The 20,044-nt window shown below is 38.5% G+C and overlaps 1 protein-coding gene and 1 long non-coding RNA gene across 5 annotated transcripts in view; one reads left to right on the top strand and one right to left on the bottom strand.

Annotated features, from left to right (window-relative positions):
• Positions 1-20,044, bottom strand: part of ldb2a (LIM domain binding 2a) — a 79,961-nt gene that overhangs the window by 55,347 nt on the left and 4,570 nt on the right. For all 4 annotated transcript variants that reach the window (XM_046407215.1, XM_046407216.1, XM_046407217.1 and 1 more), the window contains exon 2: positions 4,153-4,255. In XM_046407215.1, coding sequence (XP_046263171.1) covers positions 4,153-4,255 — 103 coding nt within the window. The remainder of the gene's footprint in view (positions 1-4,152; positions 4,256-20,044) is intronic.
• LOC124068752 lies at positions 15,264-18,835 on the top strand. Its single transcript, XR_006844968.1, has 3 exons — positions 15,264-15,454; positions 18,455-18,613; positions 18,724-18,835. It is a non-coding gene; the product is annotated as an uncharacterized LOC124068752 (long non-coding RNA).

Raw genomic sequence — 20,044 nt, 5'->3', positions numbered from 1 at the left:
GATGTAGAACAGATACAGCTTGTTAAGATTTTAGTACACAAACTACTTGTTCAAGGCAAGGCAACTAACATTTGGCTACACACAGGACTCAAACCCTGGTCTCCTGCGGGAAACAGTGTTTGATCCATCCAATCGCATGCCAACCACCTCCCAAGGTGACCTTTTCTAACTCTCTACACTATAATAAAATAACTATATGAATTTTACACAAAATATAAAGACTTTTCAAATTTGCAAATATTTTTTCTTGAGTTTAAAAAAACAGTAGGCTCTGTAATAACAAGCACATATACTGCTGCACACCGAAAACATCTTTTAAAACATATTGTGCACCTCAGTCCAATTGTCTTGCTGCACTGAAAAATGTTACAACCTTTTGCTGTAACTCTTCCAACATGTATGGTTGGCCCTTTTAACCACTGGTAACCACTCTGTACCTCCTACACCCTCACATCTCCACTGGTCAGCGCTGCTCTGACCTGCTTGTCAATAACTACATATATCTGCACTGTTCACAGGGCTGCAAGCAAAGATTATTTCAGAGTGAGGCCACTGGTGGTCACATTTGCATTTTATATGTTAGGCAGTTATCTGATGCTCTTGTACAGAGTGACTAACAATCAGGGCAACAGCAGAGTGACTTTAAATTTCAGGACTGCCAAGAGTAAAATCAGAAAACAAAGGATGCAGGAGTCCAAAGCCCTGTGATAACACACAGGACAGAAATTTTTGTGCCACAAGAATAATTCTGTATAATAGAAAAGGTTAAGAAAAAAAAAGCTTTTCTGTGTTGCTGTTTTCCTGCTGAAAAACACATCCAAATGCTGCAAATGTCTAACGCTCTGTTGCAAAGTGAGTGAAGACAGTATGTTTATAGTTACATAAATTATTGAAGATTTATATGCATTTTGGTACCATTATGGTCAAAGTGGCCATAGTCATGCTACAAAAAAGCCTTTTAGTAATTTTTTTTTTACATCCCATTTGGTGCACAGAATTCACTTTAAATGTATTTACAAGTTCTAGTTTTCTCCACTTTTTCAAAATCCTGATACACGAATTTAGATATGAGTACACAGAGATATTCAGAACATTTCAATCCATTCCCCCTAATGAAGTGAAAAGTCACACTACATGTGGTTGTATTTCAGCAATCAATATCTCAAACCTAAACCAAACACTGTCAGAAATACTGAAAATTTAAACATGTATAAAGTTAAAGTGTACGGTTCTGGTGATATGAAAGTTTTCAGTATAGGCTGAGAAAGACTGGAAAATAACTATCAGACTAATCTATGAATTTGAAAAAAAATGCAGAGCCAGTTGGTAAACTGTGTCTAAAATGTGTAAGCAGGGATCACAAGAGCCTAAGAATTTCAGTGAGTGAATCTGTGGCTGTTATCATCGTTTATGGAATGTTAACGGGTTAACAGGACAAAACAGTTCATACAACCTTGAGCAACACACTGAAGTTCTCCTACCAGACAAATCACACTCAGTTGTTCAGTCACTATAGGCAGCAGTAGGCAAATAGCTAAATGGAACCTACATGACCATCACTCATTCACTCATTGCCGTTTTCTACATGTGATGATGCTAACGCAGTGGCTTGACAGACAACACCACTGCTTTCAGCGGGTGTCATTCTTAGTTTTTCTTGAGTCAGATCTGTAGCTGGGTATATGATGGTAGTGAATTTTTCCTGGATGATGTATTTGTGCAACTTAATGCACCTGAATGTGAATCAAGTAACGCTTGCGACTGGTGGTGAGTCATCATCGCCATGGTGTTAAGCCTCCCATTCCTGGGGGAACAGGGTTACCGGCTCTACACCACTGGGGATTTTTATTTTTACATCTGAAAAGCAAAGCAGGGCCTGTCTCACAACAATCCCGCACTCCCTCTCTCTCTCTCTCTCCCTCTCTCTCTCTCTCTCTCTCCTCTCTTCCTCCTCAATGACTGAGCTGAATCAGACACACACATATACACAATAAGACACACAAAAACCAGCAGATGCTACACACATCTGCTCATTTCAGAGCACCACGTCCTTATCTATGTCTGTGTGATATTCAATATGTTTCAGATATCAAAACATGAACCTATGCAGATGAGATGAAGGGGACAATATCACAAACTCAATAACAGCCTCACTGCTCTGTCATTTGCTGCTGAAGACCACATACTGTAGCTGCAGTCTTGGTGTAGCTAACTTGAGTTCTTGGTACATAGACTCAAGCGTTGAGAACATTTCCTGAAATTCTTCCTACCTGGAAATTTGACCAAAGGCAATATGTTAACAGCAACTATTTGTCTTATTTCTGAGAGTTAGGCAGTATGATCGATACCACTCGTGTCTCTGTGTTAAGAAGCTAGAGTTAGGATGCTCAGACTTTTAAGAGAAATTATTGGCTGTTCTTCTGTTCAGTGTTACTACTGATTGCCTAACTGATAACTGACCGCCTGGCTGCATCTTAGACTTCATACTAAAATGCAAATGAGTACTCTCAAACGAAATGTAAGATTTTTTTAAACGTCTGAAACCTTAGAATGAAACCAATATGATGTGAGATGAATACTATCTCTGGATATGATATTACAGTATGTAAGTTGAAGATACTACAAGTTTGTGTTCCCGCCATAGGTTTTAATTATTTAAATATTGTTTTTAAGAAAGCATGTTTCATCTGTTTGGTTTGTTTGGTAGTAACTGGATCTAAATACTACAGTACCAATGAGCCTCAGTCCCTGTTGCTATGGAGAGGAAGTCAGGTAGAGGTGCAAATCCGAGCTATAGAAAACCCTTTGTTGTTGCACTTGAGAACATTCGCCAAATTCATCCAAAATGACCCAAAATATGAAAATGAACAGATTACCTGCAAATGTTTTATCACATTATTATGAAATGCAAATCTTGATCTTCAGCTGACTATCAGTGCCGCAATGACAAAAGCTATTTGACTTAACTCTAAAACCCTAAAACCTCTCAATGGTATGTACAGTGTTTAGATTTAGTTTGTAGATTTGACATTTTTACCAAAGAGACGGATATACTGTAACACACCCACTCTTCCTAATGAGCCTAATAATTCAACAATTAGGGATTCATGTTTGTACAATCTTTGAAGTGCTCATCCTGCAGAAAATAAACAATATTTTTACATTTGGAACCCTGGAAGCCCAACTCCAACTTCTCAACACTATTGGAAATAAAATATTTACAGCATGATATCAGTTGGTCCTCTGCAGACTTTCAGATAAAAAGTGACAAGATAACAACACGCTGTCATGAAGTACTTCCATTATGAAACTGTACAAAAGGAAATGTTTTGTTAAGTGTCTTACTACACATATACCCAGTAATTTGCCTATTTTCAAGACTGTGGTTTACATTTGCATTTTTATTTAAAAAGCACAGACCACAATAGAGACTTGTGATGAAATTTTCATAGAGAGGTTACCAGAAGTTACATGTGGTGTTGCTGCAATGTTCAGCAATCACACACAGAGAGAAAACTATTGTTAGAAGATGGAGAGATACCAATTTTCTCAGTGACAGAGACTCAGTAGAGCACAATGCAGAAATGTTTGACTCAGTGTAGAGATCTTTTCTTTTCTTTTCAGGTTAGCTCTTCTTTCTTTCTTAGAGGCATTTTGAGAAATGTAGGAAATCAATAACTTAACTGGAAGTAAACAAAGTGAGTTGAAGTAAAGCGGAAATACATTATTTTTTTTTTTTACACCTATTTCTTCAAAAAATCAGTTTGAATGGACTGATTGAGCACCACAAACTGAGCTATGTGAGTATGAGTGATTTTTTTTCTTGATGGTTGCTCTGTAATACTCCATTCAAAGGTGAAGCAAGTGAGAAAGATAGCTGCTGAGTCTCAATGTCAGATCGTCAAATATTGAAGCTTTGAGCTGGCAAGCCATCAACCAAAAGCTGCAGTATTTAGTGACGTGTGAATGAAATACAACCAATGTTTCTCCGCATTCCCTATAGGTTTAAACTGAACTGATGGACTTTTCTTTCCAAAGAATAAAATTTTTTAGAATACATTCAGAATACATATGATTGTTGTAATATTACTAGTGGCTTCCTGAAATACAATAGGTAGGACTCTTACTGCAACAATACAATAGGACTCTTACTGTATCTCTTTGGTCCATCTTCGAGGCAGAAAGAGAGTGTGAGAGTGGCGTCCTCCTCAAAAAATTCTGTAGCGAAGGCGTCCCACCACAAACTGTCACTTTCCTGTTGAAAGGTAAAAAGAATACAACACTTAGACAGACGCAGGGTTCCCTCGGCATCAATCAACACTATGTTTTTCTTAAGAATCATTCTCTTTAGCTCACCTAAATCTTTAAAACACAGAATATGTAAAAGCATGTCTCTTTGCTACCCCTCTGTTCTTTAAAACAACCGCGGCTTGTTTCAGTATGAAACTCTTCATTTTGTTCTTTTCATTTAATAACCAACAAGTGAATTTCCCTTATCCAGGTTGTTGCTCTTGTGCTATTGCTTTTTTGTTGTTGTTTTTACATAAATTCAATATATTCATTCTGATAAGACAAAGATATTGTCACTATGCAGACTTTTCCATGAGACCAGATTAAAAAAAAAGAACATTGCTTTTTGACATACAAAGTCAGCAGTGTGGAGCAAGTTTTCCCCTTCACTGTCAATTGGCTTGTTGAGCTTTATTTGAATCACCAAGTTCACAAAGGGCGATCGAGTATGAAAGATAAAACAGTCAAATACATTATGTGCATAAAACAAATTACGACAAGGACATCACAGTGTGAAAGGATAGGAACAAATAGCTGATAGTTACAAAAAGAAACTGAAAGCATATAAAAATGAGTCTACGACTCATGTTTAAAGAAGTGATCTCAAAGAGGATGCTGGCTGCTGGCTGCTGGCATAAGCCTCCCCTGCAGGTCGATGTAAACCCAAAGCCTGGTAATATCCTTTACTTTTCTTAAGCCAGGACTATGGGAGAGCCCTGCCTGTGGCACCTACTAGTCTGAAATACTGACCAACAGCTTTATACCACCAGTAGATGTGGTTGTAATAACTGTAGATGTAGTGGAAGTTGTAGTAGTAGCAGAATTCTAATAGTTGCATTGGAAGAAGTGATAGTCAATAGTAAGATAGCAGTAGTAGTATGAACTGTGGTAAAAATACTTTTCTAATTTTCAGTAGTAGGTAACAGAAGTACTGAGGAGACTGTCAGTAGTTTTAGTAACAGTAACAGTAACACTAGTTGTAGTAGTAATTTTAGAGGTGGAAGGTGTAAGAAGTGGTATTATTTTAGTAGTAGTAGTAGTAGTGCTTGTAGTTGTAGTACAAAAGAAGTCATGTTCTCGCGGTAGGGTTAGCGACTTTGTGAGGAAACACTTTCCCGTAAATCTCTTTACCCTGAAATTACTCCCTTACAGCCTTTCACCCTCCCCCCCCCTCCTCATGAAAACCTCAGATAATGTTGGCGGTACAGCCCCCACTCCCCCCGCTCTCGCCCTTCCACCCACTGATGTTTGACTGATGCTAATTTCCTCTGACACATTATGACAGATCACTGCGTTTCATTCTGCACAGCGCTGAGGGATGGCAAGCACTTCCCAGATGTTGACAATTAGCATTGTCACCATCGAGCAGTGTCAAGCCCAATAAGCAGCGCCCGGAGCACCGGCAGGTCAACGTGTCTCACAATGAGTCTCATGCAAAGAGGAAGTGAGTGATGTGGCTAGGAAGACCTAGAACTGGACCTTCACCCAGCCTGTTCAATCAATAGGTCATCATGAGTTAGTGGGGAGGCCTGGCAGACCAATCGGATGAAGTGTGGACTGAAGAACAGTCCACAGTGGAGTTTTAACAAATACACTTTGGAAGGGTTAGATTTGTCCTTTGTGGCAAGATCAAGTACAGATAAATTAAACAAGTTTTCAAATCTAGTGGTGTGCAATTTGACAATTTTATATTCTAATGGATCTTGGAGGCGACCAGAATTGACTTTTCAGGCAAATCATAGAGATTGTGGTATTAATGTCCTTTTTGCCAGATTGCCCAATCACATCCAAATCTTATACTTCTAAAAACTCTAACAGGAAGAATTCTAACAGGAATCAGATTTTATGCTAGAAAATGCTGCAGTGCGTGCTCAGTTGGGAAAAAAAAAATCCATTTTGTTTAAATAAACATCATCTTCCCAAGACAAGGTTGGAAACTAAAAAGACCTCAGTATCATTTTAACATGGTTAAAAATGTCAGTTACAGTTTCCAAAAAATGCTTGTTTTCTGTATTACTGTCAATTAACAATGATGTGCTCAGAAAAACAGCAAATCCTCACATTTGACAAGCTGATGTTGGCTCTTTCGCTTCAGGTTTCAAAACAAGTTTCATCAAAACTGGACCAGCTGTGTCTAAAATATAAAATGTAATGTATGGCAAAATACAAATACTTACAGTGCTCCCATTAGGCAATTCAGTGTAACTGTTTAAATCAGCCACCTTCACAGTTCAACAAATGGATATGTGGATGCATGCCAGGATAGTCTGTGTGCATGTGGATGCACTACTGACTGGCTGTCCACTGGGAACCAAATGCATGAGCTGCCGTGTGTGTTTGTCTGAGTGTGTGTTTGACTGACTGTGTCATACTGCTAGACTCAGCAGGTGTGAACAACAAGCATGTGTGTGGTGTCTGTTTCATGCGCATACATCTATTTTAAAGAGACGGCTGGAGAAGAGTGACAGGACAGGACAAAACAGGCCGAACATGAGACAGACTGGTGTTACTCTGCATTCAGATTGAGTTCAGGCCATAATCCAGTACCATGAGGGTGGGAGCTCCTGGGATTGACCGTCAAAGCAAAGGGTCAACAAGACACACATACACACACACACACACCCTAAGTGTATGTGAATTAAGATGATCCTTCTCAGTGCAGTGAATTTCTACCCTTCTACTTGAACTAGTTTTAATGACACAAGAGGTTTAACATAACAGAAATCAATATCACTCCTGTGCCAAATACTGTCTGTACACAGGACAAGGCTGGCATTGTCCTATATTTTTCAGCAAATCTCATCAAAAGGCCTTTAAAATTTTAAAAACATCTAAACATGAACAGCTGCATATTTGGTATGCTAGTGACAGCAACAGGAGGGAGTATGTGGGATCGGCTCATAACAACCCATAGTGACCATGTTCATTTTAATGAAGTAACACACCACCCAGTGTAATGGTGTGGTTGATTTATGCTACAGCACCCCTAGCTGAATGATGCTCTAACTCTAACTGAAGGTTTTCAAAAGCATTAATGTGGAAAAAGTGCGGAAGCCAAATTCTGTCATTTCACGAGACACCACTAAGTGGCGCTACAGTGAGCATGTGCAGTGGCTTTGAATTTAGGCTTAGTCGCTATAGTATGTATTAAAATTACACAAAATTTGCTATGAAATGTAAAGTCTTCCTCGTCAAACGCTGGTTTATAGAAAAACAACAGCATCTATCACTAATGCTAACAACACCAGTTAACTGCTGCATCTATGCTGTTCAAATGGTTCAAATATACACAATGTTTTATGTCATCCTTATTGTTTACGTTATGTTCAATTTTGACTGTTATCTAAGTTTTTTCTTTGACTAGTCGGCTAGTGCGCGTTTAAACTTCAGCTCAAACGTATGGGAAATCAGTAGTTAGGAACGTCCCTGGTCTCTACGTCACACTGTCACCTCTCATTTGTCATTTGTCAATTGCTCGTCATTGAAAATACGCATCACAAAATTGTTAATGATAAGTTTATGGTTGGCTATGCTAGCTGAATGCTAACACAATGTCGGCTAAACCCACAAGATTAATGATGAGTGTTTTTATAGAGTGGTATTAGATTTACTAAAGGTAAAGGTTGTTCTTCCACCACTAAGCTGTATCATGCTTTGTTCCACAGGAAATACTTGTTAATGGGATACATTCATTGTGGGGAAAAAAAAATAAAAAATTTCTCTTTAACGTTCATCAGTCAATCACATTGCTGGTACCAAGCACAAAACAGTGTTTCACCTGATTGACTCTGTTGAACTTCCCCTGCTGCTAAAACAGGTTAGATTTCATAGAAAAGTATGACCCCCATTTTGACATAAACTGCCTGGATTTAGTGTTGGAGATAAATTTTTGAAGTGCTGTCATCCCGAGGGCTCCCATCTCTCTGTTTTATAGACTCTGGTATTCATTAAGCTTCCTCTTAGAGTTTTAATGAAAAGTGTTTTACTTCCCACTTCTCTGTTTTACAGAATATTGTCTTCCTTAAAATGCCTCTTATTCAGTTTTACAGAAGAGGTTTTGTCACCTTCCCCCTCATTCTGATTTAAAGTGAGTTTCAATCACAGTCCTCTGCTTTGCAATATATCTTAATTAGGCTCATTTTTACTATCATTTTCAATTTTTTTCCTCTCAGTGCCCTTCCCGCCCTGTTTTTGGGCATTTCCTGGAACTGAGCCTTTTTGCAGCATAATATTTTCTGTAGTTCATTTTGGCAGTCTACTGATATTTGCTCAGACCTACAACCACCTAAAAAGACCATGTATTTCACGGAGAGCAGAGTTGACAGCAGTGTCAGCAGGGTCCAAGCATAGATGTTATGGTTTAGTTTGAAAAAGCCTCCCACCCAGACAACAGAGAAATCTGAAAATAACAAGCACATTTCATGTGACACGAACAGCATTTATTTTCAACATTCGTGACAATAAAACAAACAGCAGTTTCAATGCTCTTCTCCAAATCACTCATTTCATAAGTTAAAAATGCACTGCTAACAAAGCTAAATGTTTTGTTCAAAAACCTGCCATTATATGCAGGAAACAGTATTTAGAATCAGTAACCATTAATCCTGCAAACTGGAGCTTTTGGGCAGCATCTCACCAAGTTGTACAACGTGGCTGGCTGAGCTATGGACTGGCCAGATATGAAGAAGGAGAAGCTGGACCTGGGCCAGATGGGTCTGGAGAACAGCTAAAGCCTGGCCAGTGGACAGAAGCCATATGAATTCTCTGGCTGAAGCCAAACAAGCCCCACCGGAGGCTCATGGTGCTGTAGATGTTGTCTTCAATTTCAGTCTCTGCAGAAAATGTTAGGAACTTTCCTTTTATTCTGTCTGTGGTAGAAGGTTATAAACTTGTAAGTGACATGAAAAAACTATGAAAATCTAAGGGTGCACTGTTCCATCCACCATCCATCCACCTTCCTCTCTGTGTCTGGGTAACCTCCTCTCTGCAATTGTTCGCTGACAGACAACGTCCTGCCTTCATTTACGCCTGCGGACTCTCTGACGAACCACGTGGCGTGACGATGTTTGTTGTCAGACGCTACAAATCAGGCCGACTCCAAGGGACCCGAGGTGAACCGACATGGTCGCAGCCGTGACGGCCGTCATCCGATAAGGCTCTATTGATTCAAACGGATCGCACCTCATCTGGGGGGGATTTATCAATGTGTCAATTGCCCACTAGCGACCCACAAATCACCAGCGCTGGCCAGGCCCTGGGAATTTACAGGAAATCCAGTGGATTGGAGGGACAACATAGGGAGGATCCTCAGTAAATAGCACCAGAGCTGAGGGTTAAGTCTATGTATACAGATGTCCATACAGGATGGACAGGCAGATGACACTATGTGGTACCAGAAAACACAAAGTTTTGCTGAACATAAAAGCACAAAAAGTATCCCTTTGTGCTGGAAATATGTATCTATCCTCAAATACACCCAAACATTTGGAATCATGCTCTGTGCACAAAATATATGTCTTTATTTACTGCATAGATATTCTGTGCATCCAAACAACCACATAAAAGAAAACCACAACTTTCTTCCCACACAATATCTTTCTAACAGTCCATAAACCACTAATGTCTCTATGTTTAACACAAACCATTTTGTTAGTCTGTGTTTTATTTTTTCATTTATTTATTTATTTTTTTTTTTTTTTCAGTTTTTCCAGCCTCTTGTGGCAGAAAAGCCTCCAAGAGTGTAGGCGTGTCTGGAGCCTGACCTTGGAGAAATACCAATGTCTGAAACCCCATTCAGCTCTTGAATAGCACGTAGCCTGGCTGGCTGGTGAACTAAAAAAAGTTTTACTGTTGTCAAAGATTCAAACAGCCTCAGGTTATTAGGGAGCATAACAACCTAACAGAAGGAAAGAGTCTCTACATGCTTTTGAAATCATCTTTAGCGAGGTAGATTTTCTTTGATCATATGGTAAGGGCCCATGACAGAGGAAACATCTTAAACAGAAAACCATATTTCTGTATTTCTGCCTGCACAAATGTGATCATATTGATTTTTGTGGCAGCAGGAGGACACATTCACCTACAGCAGATTTTTTTTAATGTCCGTGATGTAGGTGTTCGCATTTTTAAAGTAAATCTAAGCTAATTCAAATTTTAATACCAGTTAAAGACAAAAAGTGCATTGGTACTCATTTAAATTGTTGAAACAATTCAAATGAGTACCAATAATAAAAGTCATAATGACTAAATAAAGAACAATAAGGTAAAATGAAAATAGCTGTTAAAGCCCCACACCTAAATTTGGTCTGATAAAAGAACAGTCTGGGAAATTTCATGGTTTTCTTGCAGTGCAAATTCTGTGCATAACAAATCCCTGGAACAAAACATAACCACACAGGTACTGTTTCTGTTAAGGGGTCCTCGGGATGACAAAGTACACAAATCACCCCTTTGGACTACACAGACAACACCCCCTTCGTCTCATTTCTGAGAGCACACTAATGTTTGATATCAGCACTGTTTATCCTCTCGAGTCTTAGGTGTTTTATATGATGCAAATTTAACATGTTGCTGCGTTTGGCCACCTTACAGTCACCAGCAAACATTATGCAGATGAAGAGCAAATGAATACAGCAGAGGGGGGAAAAAAGTCATTGCCCTTGAACAGCCACTGCAAGTTCACCAGGAAGGAACTTTATCTTAATAAATGAAGTCCGTGAAGAAGTTTGCGTGTTTAATTGCATATCTGCCAGTTTACTTCGGTATCGTTCCCACTCTGTCTTTCATTATGCTGTCAGAAGTTACGAGTCACAGTCAAGGACCACTGATTGTTTCAACAGTATAGATTTAGGGTTGAGGTTAATACACAGAAGCTGTTTTAATCCAGAAACACTTCACTATACATCCAGAACTGGCTCTCACCCAGGAGGTTGCAGGACTGGTCAACATCACTAATAACATTGTCCAGTTACTGGACTAGTGACTGACTAACATGTGGGACATCAGCTAAATTCCTTAAAAAAGAAAAATTTGGCACAAAGCTTAATATTCAAAAGAGCAAATAATTAGAGCTGAAATGATTAATCATTGGTCAACAGAAAATATAATTTTTATAATTCGATTATTTATAATTAATATTTCAAAATGGCAAACGTTTACTCAGAAAGTGGTTCCAAACATGTTTGGTTGGTGACTATATCTTTGAGGTGTGAGCACTTGAAGCAATGAAGCAAAACTATGCAACGTTTTCCAAGCAAGAAGAAAAAAATACTCAATTCTATGGATCAAAAAAAATAAATAAATAAATAAAAAAATGCTGTGTTCTTCTTTCTTAGCTTCGTAATCATTTGGCGACCCCTCAGATTTATCTCATGACCCTGACCTCCAGCTTGGGTAACACTGGATTAGAGGATTTGCGGATTTTCTCTGTTTATACAATTGTAAATTCAATATCTTTGAGCTTTGGACTGTTGAACAGACAAAACTTTCTCCATTGAAGAGAAACCAAAATAAGCCAGTGTCAGCAGCAGAAACACCTGATTAGGGCATCAGGTTAAGTGACAACAAACACCATTAAAGATGAAAACAACAAAACAACAACAAAATGCATTAATGACAAAGCAAGGAAGTTAAATTATTTACTCACTACATGAGAGATTACGATCAAAAGGAAGAATCAGGTTCTAACTCGAACATGCTAACACTATGCCACCCGTCCAGCCTGTACTCACCACTGTTGCACTAATTAGACCAATAAACAATCAGCACATAACACACTTCCACCCACAGCCTAACAAGAAACTTGATCAATGCTGGATTTCATCACATCCTCAGATGTTGCTCACTGGAGGATGCAGTCATGACAGTAAAGTGCAGCAGCCAACACACCCTCACCTGTTGCTCATTAGGCTGATCTGCTGTCAGCTACCAGAAGCCAGGCAATCTGCAAATGCTACACATTTATAGGGGTATGTTTTTTTAAACGTTAACTAATTCATTTTAATCTTTTCAAATGAGCAAGATTAAGATAAATACAAGTTTAAATTGATTTTATCACCAGATTGCAGCATGGAGTCTTATATCCCCCATGGAAAGAAAATAATAAATATGAACATATATATTTTTTATCTATGCCACATATATTTTCCAACATATGTGCACATATTCGAAATCGGCTCCCTACATATGTCTTTCAACTATATGTACATATATATCCATATATGCACACATATATTGTAACGTATGTGTGCATATATGGATATATATGTAGTTACGAAGGCTACAGTATAAACTGTACATTCCACCACTGCTTAGGAAGCTGAAACTTTTAGCACAAATGTCGCAAATCTCACCTAATTTGAGGCTTTATTAGCCTCGCATCGCCATCTTCACCATAAAGAGGAGCATCTTGTGAATCCTGAAATCATAAAATACATGAGCAGTTTAACGCTAATTCCGAGGTCCTTGGCTTTGCTTCCACGTTGGAAATGAGAAAAAGCCCATCGTTTGCTTTTACCGAAGCGATCATGTGAACGACTGTGGCAGTTAACGACACAGCACGTTTGCATCATGTTTTAACTTGTTTAAACAAAACAACAGAACACAAGAGCAGCGTCACGCATGCTGCCGGCTTAAACACACTTTTCAGCTGCCCGCAAAGCCCACAATGCATTGCGGTTTTCCCACTCCACTACGTCACACTTTCGAGCCCTATAGCCTTCTCAGCCAGTCGGTAGTTCGCCCGTCGCCGTGATATGGATCGAGTTGATGATAGATGATAGAGAGTGAGGTCACTTTAAAAACTGCTGCATGCAATAAAGCAATCAAAAGCTATTGTCTTATACATTGACTTCTGCAAAGCTCAATCTGCATTGAATTAAAGTGAAAAAGTGAGATATAGGGATTATGTATGGCATATATGCAAAAAGTCTATCTGTGTGTGGATATATACAGGTCATATATGACACACATATCTCCTATATATCCACATACATGCACATATATGACCCTAAATATGGCATACATGCAACATGTATTCTGCATATATTCTGGGATATATTGAGATATATGTTCATATATTTCCTTTCCGTATGGGATTTCTTTTAACACTCAATGTTATTTTCTCAGCCAGCTGTATTAAGTTTATTTTTGGCTCATCTGACAAACTTTTGACAGAATTCTGTAGGCCCCATTATTTTTAATTATTACAATAAAAGCAACTTGATTAATAAAGTGTCATTTTAACTCTGGCAAAAAAACAAACAAACAAAAGAAAAACATTTAATTGTGTTAGCAGCTGTGGTTCCTTAAGCATAGGCACTGCAAAGCTACGAACTATCTACTGACTGAAGAACAAGATGTATGTATCAGGCTGAGCATGTTATATATAACCGTGAATGTGAAGCCACTGTAATAAAGATTTGTCTGCTGTTCTATGAATGGCAGCATTGCCTGTGATGTTCTATATACATGCTGTAACTTTTTTATTTTATTTGGAAGCAAGGATAAAAATTGTGATGAAGAATTTTTTTTATATGAAAATCTGGTTCTGTCTTGGGAGATCATAGGTCAAGGTCATTGAAATCCTCTCAGAGTTGTTGGACATTCAGCATATTGCTTGATGCCACTTCAGTAGAGCAGAAACTTGGCTAAGTGCAGGATGTTTTGGCAAAGGGCTTGCAACTGCCTGAAGGACTGTTAGTTCATATTCACGCCTGGAAGATATGGTTGCTTGTCCAGGCCAGTCATATTTATAGTCAGTTCATTATTTATTCAGAATAGTTCAGTTCATCTCACAGAAAAAACAGTAAACTACACCAAGAAGTCAAACAGCTGATCAGCAAAATGATGAAACACCCAGAAAGCAGCACAGAGCAGAGGCTGGCTCCTGGTGTAACTAATCTGAAGTACAGTGTGTCTCCCCTGTGTTCACTGTATCTCTCTCTGCTCAATGATGAAATATTCCAAGCTTTAACATAGTATACAGCACTAGTTACATGACTCTCTACAAGCTGTGTGTGTGTGGCATCAAAGTAAATCAATTTTAAAGGACTAAAATAAATGTCCTTCGGCCAGTAAAGCCTGTGAAGAAATGAAGTCCACCTCCTTCCGGTTTAAAGGGAGCAGAAGAGGGCAAAGGAAAAGTATGGGATGATGGACAATTAGGACAATGAATGAAAAGCATGAAACTCACCTAAAAATTATTGTTGAGATGAGAATGACAGGCATACAATCTTTCAACAATTATTTTAAATGCAACAGTAAAAAACAGTTAAGTGCTTTAAAATGAGGCTGTACTCCCAAAATCCATGACTCAAAATCAGCATGCATACACTTTCAAGTGATGTGGAACATGGATGGCTCATCATCATGCCCGGGAGTCAGAGGATTGGCAACAGCATTTACTGATGTCAGACCTCTGTCAGTCTTGGGGGCTGTGTTCAGTCCCAATCCGGACACGATCACGGGGAGGCTGATGAGTCCACTTCCACTGCCTGCTCACCTGTGCTAGCAGTGTAACCTAAACACTCTCCCATTGCTCTGAGCTCCTGCTCTAGACAGAGCCTGTTAATTTAGCTGCACGGCTAGCTGGGCTAACGAGCTAATGGCAGCAACAGCTAGCAGCAGTTAACAGTTACTCTGATGAAGGTCTTGGACAAAGCAGCAATATAACCCAAACCCCAGTGTTTCCCTAACATAGTTTTTGTGCGCAGCCTAACCAAACCACAACTTTGTCAGATCATAAAACAACTTTATTTTAACAAAGGAACATTGTATTAGTTTGTAGAGGGCAAGATAACTTGTCCTTTGTTCTAGGGCATGAACAAATGATTCATTCTGTCGTTTAATTTTCTCTGTGCCACAAGGAGCTTCAGTAAAATGTGAGAGTCTGTTTTAACCTGCAGTTTCTTGCATTGTGTATTACACCCGAGGATACATAGTTTTAAAAGCAATCATCAAGGCGGGTTTCAACATCTCACTCGAACACCCTTCAGCTGCAGGAGAGGATAGAACCTGTGACCTCTTCACTTTGGGACAAACTATCTAACCACATCGAAGAAAGAGAACAACAGGACATAGATGGACCCGCAGGCCTGGCTGTCTCCTCTGTTATCTGAGCGACAGTACAGCCTGGAAGGAACCATGGGAAAGGGCCAGGAAAAAGGTGGGTCTATTGTCCGAGCATCCTGCTGGATGTCACTGACGCTCATTGTTTGACTGGAAGCTTGTTTTTCTTGTTGTTTTTTGTTTTTTTTTTGATTTTCTGGGAACATCCTTCCAGAGCATCCCATTTACAGTGTGATTTTACTGGACCGGCACAACAGGTTCAACAGCTATGAAATCTCTGAATGACATGTAATATATGCTTGTTCCCTTAAATATGAGTTGTGTTTTTGACATAGTTTGCAAGGGTTACTTCACAAGTTCTTTCCACATTTAATGCCCGTTTATTGGGCCAGTATTGAGGTCTATCCCTAATGGTTGATTATTCACTTTTTTTTCTTTTTTGTATCACCTGGTGATGATATTGTATCATATCACCTGGTGAACAGTTGCTTATTTACACATTCAGCAGGTACAGGTCAGTATTATTTATTCATTTAGAGTTTTTGGTCTCCACCATCTACTGAGAGAAATATCTGACTCTTAAGATTCAGATGCTAATGCTCTGCAGGGTCATCACAATGAGTCACCATTTTCATGTTGTCACACTGTGCATGTGATTTGTTAAGCTACCAATTAATTCATTTATTTATCAATTTATCAAATATAGCCACTTTATAGATATTGTTTTTTTAATCTAGTGGCTAGACAGGCTCTGGAGCTACACCGTTACTCCGGAGCTATGTCCTCTCTGAATATGTGTTAGTGTCAGTGTTACTATTACTGTGACAGCATGTCATCCACATGTTGTGACATATCAGACTTGTGTTTCTTTCACTGTTTGCCATGAGTGGCAGGACTTGCTTCCCCTTTGGCGATTAATAAAGTTATCTAAATGTCTACCACTGTAATGACATTAGACATTACTTACTGTCACCCATGACTTGGAATGAGACTGGGTAGTGTTGAACTGTGCAGAATGTGCAGTTTTCTTAGACTGAATTTACCTCATAACTGCATTTAATGCATAATTTCGTCTTTTCTATTCTCTATTCAATGATTATACAGCAAAGAGTAACTTCATAAGCAATGAAATGGTAAACAGACAAAAGGTTTTCAGCTAAATTAACAGTAGCAACTGCAGTTTTTTAGGGATAAGGTTCCCTTTTCCCTTCTTTTCAAAACTATCAGCCTGTCTGCTTACCTTTTAGCAGTATTTTTATTCTAGTAATAATTCTAATTTGGCGAGGGGTTGCAGCTAATGCGGCTCAGTCCTTTCAGTGACTGGCAGCATTAGGAAAATATAAAATGTTTTTGTTTTTAAATGTAAAGGGTAACATTTTACGGTTCCACAAAAGCAGATGTCTGCTCATTTTCAGTAAGTCTGTGAATAATAATAACACATATTTGAGAAAGAGAAAGAAATAATCATTCTGTTTAGTCAGTTCTGGCCAAGAAAATAACAAATGCTATAGACTTATTCAGGCCCCATTTTTCAGTGTTTTATTTGTTTTCTTGTTTAGTGAGTGGGAGGGAGCAGAACTGATAATCATTCATTTAAATGTATTTAATAGTTTAATGGACTTTTTAAGGTCAACACGGTCCATTCAATGCTTGTATCTTGTTAACTAATTAATAATCAGCTGTAAAGATTTCCTGTGTCACTGAGGCTGGTTTTAAACATCTACTGTACAATACACGAAGAACCCTTTGACCACACCTACAATATACTTTACATTTATTTTTTTAATAGCAGAAAAGATTAAAACTCAGTTGCAACACATACGAAGCCTTTTCAGTGACACTGGCAGTGGCTTGTTTTCCCTGATGGTAGATAAATCCAACAGTAATGGTTCAGATAAGGCCACTGTGATGCTCAACACCTTTCTGGTAATTACTTTCAGCCAGTTTCACACACATGCACTGCAAAAAAATATCTGTGTGGCCAGGTATTGTCACATCTTAGTAAGTCCAATTGTTCTTGAAAAATGTGGAAATGTTTCTTATTTGGGTGGATGCTTTGTTTTATGCATGAAAGTTTTGAACAAATCACACAATGCTATAATGAGATAAATAAACTGCAGGCAGCACATTCCCATTCACTGTCCCAGCTGGACTTTGATGCTTTATACTGAAGATACGAGAAATTAAAAATATAGCCACATTTACTTAGTTTTGATTATTCGTTTGGTCTGTAAAATGTCAGAAAATACTAGAAAGTTATCTGAAGCCAAAGATGATGCCACTGAACTGGTTTTTGTCTGGACTCTTAAACCCAAAGATATTCAATTCACTATCACATAAAGCAAAGAAACTCATCTAATAACGTATAGTAATGTTGTCCTAATGATAACAATCTGTAATGAAATATCAAAATAGCTGCTTTTTATTTTTTAGTAATCGACTAACCGATTAAGTTTAAGTTTGAATAGTTTTCATAAACTTTATGGAAGGTTGTGTTTTTCACGATGGCATTAATGTTTTATTTAGACACCTTTTAATGTAGGGACTGTTTATGAAAGATTAGAAACTGCTGCGGCAGAAACAAGTATTAAAACATGCATTCAACACAATAGTCTTCTTTGTATCTGTTTGAGACTTGAGCTGAACAAATAAAATCTTTGTGTGTGTGTGTGTGCATTTTAAACATTGAATATGACTTGGGAATACTTATTAAGATGACTGACATGATAAATTAAAACAGTTATTGATTAATGGATTACTGAATCATCAATTAATCAGCAAAAATTTTGAACATTCATTCTTTAAATCACTTTTTTTCGCCCCAAAATGTGCTAGTTCCAGGATTCCAGATTGCTTGCCTTTTTTGGGATATCTGTTGACTATTGGTCACACAAAACAAACAACTGATAAACTGTGATTTTTTGTTTTGTTTTATTGGGAAAAGAATCTTCAGACTAATTGAATCAGTTATTATTTGAAGATCTAATGTCTGGTAAAGTGAAAACTTTTGAATGTAGACTGTCACAGAAATACATTTTATGCTGTGTTCTTGGTGTCTTGGTGGCTCATCTTTAATCCCTCTCTGTGAACCTTACAGCTCAGTGCAAACTTGACCTCTACATCATAAGCCTATTCATGTCAATATGACACGTAGTGCTGATGGGAACAGATCCACTTTGCCATTGACAGGAACAAGGGATTTTGCCATAATGAACACTCCAGTCCTTCCAGCTCTGCAGTCAAGCCAATGAGTCAGGTCTGTGGGCCCATTTGAATAATGAGAATGAGACTAACTATGTGCAATAGACACAAGAATCCAATGAATGGCCTGCCAATCACTGTTACTGATTGCATGTCTGTCCACAGAGGAAGAGTGTGACCATTAGACCCACCATCGGCAGCAGCAGTGGCAGAGAGGGTTTCTGAACGCAGCCCCTTGCCTATTATTATGGACCTCCATTAAAATGCTTTTGTTTTCCTTCTGTTTCACCCTCTGTGTTGTAGTTTTACTTACAGTGTTATTCTGTGTCCCCGCTCTCTTCTGCTGAATATTAATGTCCTCTATGCTAATGGCCTTACACCGGCTGAGGTCGACCAAGCTCCTCCTCTGAATGTTAATCCACTGCCCCATTTGCATACGCTTAAGTGTCAAATTCCCCCACAAATCATCGCAGCTGCCTCCGTACGCCGAGGCCAGTGCCCCCCGAGCGACAGCAGAGAAACAATGTGGTCACACCGTATGCATAGCATCAAATCCACATCAAAGCCTGTTTAGATTGCCAGGTCACAGCGGGTTCACATTGTGTAAAATGAAGGTAATGGGATAGCAGTCAGTCTGGTGCGGAAATACAGCCAGGTAGGTAATAAGTATGAATGGAGCAGGTAATAAGGTTGGGATAGAAACAGAACCAGTGTCATCAGAGGAGCAGGACGGTTAAAGCCGCAGCACAGTTATCAGTTCAAAGGTGAGCGCTGATCCCAGACAAACTCACAGGACTTATTGTGTCATTAGGTTTTATTCTTCCCTATTTCCATGTGCGCTTTGAGTGCAAGGCAGGTGAAAAGTAGTTACTGAGAAAGAACAAGACATAGTCCTTCAGCACGTTTGGAAGGAACAGTTTCACCTGTTTGTTCACCTGTATGAAATCCTATTACATATTTCTATCTACTATGGACTTTGAAAGCAGAAACCATATAAACTGAATATCTTGAGCTTATTAAAAACTGACCTTTCACACCAAAATATTTCATGGAAAAAATAATCTGCAGGTTAATTATTATTAACATTATTAAAATAAAAATTAGTTGCAGCGGTAATTTCATCATCACTATAGTAAAACTGATTTTCTGATGATTCAATCTTCAGAAAACTATACTACTACTACTAATCAACTAATCAAACATACTATTTTTCTTTTTAAGCAAAGCTTTTTTCTGTTTTATATGCTTTGAAATTATATTTGAGTTGGGCAAGAACATCGTGAATACAAAGAAACTGTGATGATTTTTAATTACTTTCTGAGATTTTACTGACCAACTGATTAATTGAAAAAGTAAGCAAAAGATTAATAGATAATGAAAACGATCATTAGTTGCAACCAAATACTTCACTGTAGCTTATTCCACGTGCAACTGTCCCTTATCCCTCGCCAAATGTAAAACCACGTAACACCTTAAACCACTCTCT

Source organism: Scatophagus argus, chromosome 12 (assembly GCF_020382885.2).
Source record: "Scatophagus argus isolate fScaArg1 chromosome 12, fScaArg1.pri, whole genome shotgun sequence".
In the NCBI taxonomy this organism is placed as follows: domain Eukaryota; kingdom Metazoa; phylum Chordata; class Actinopteri; family Scatophagidae; genus Scatophagus; species Scatophagus argus.
Note: the sequence above shows the minus strand (reverse complement) of the source record. Positions and strands in the feature narration are given on the sequence as shown.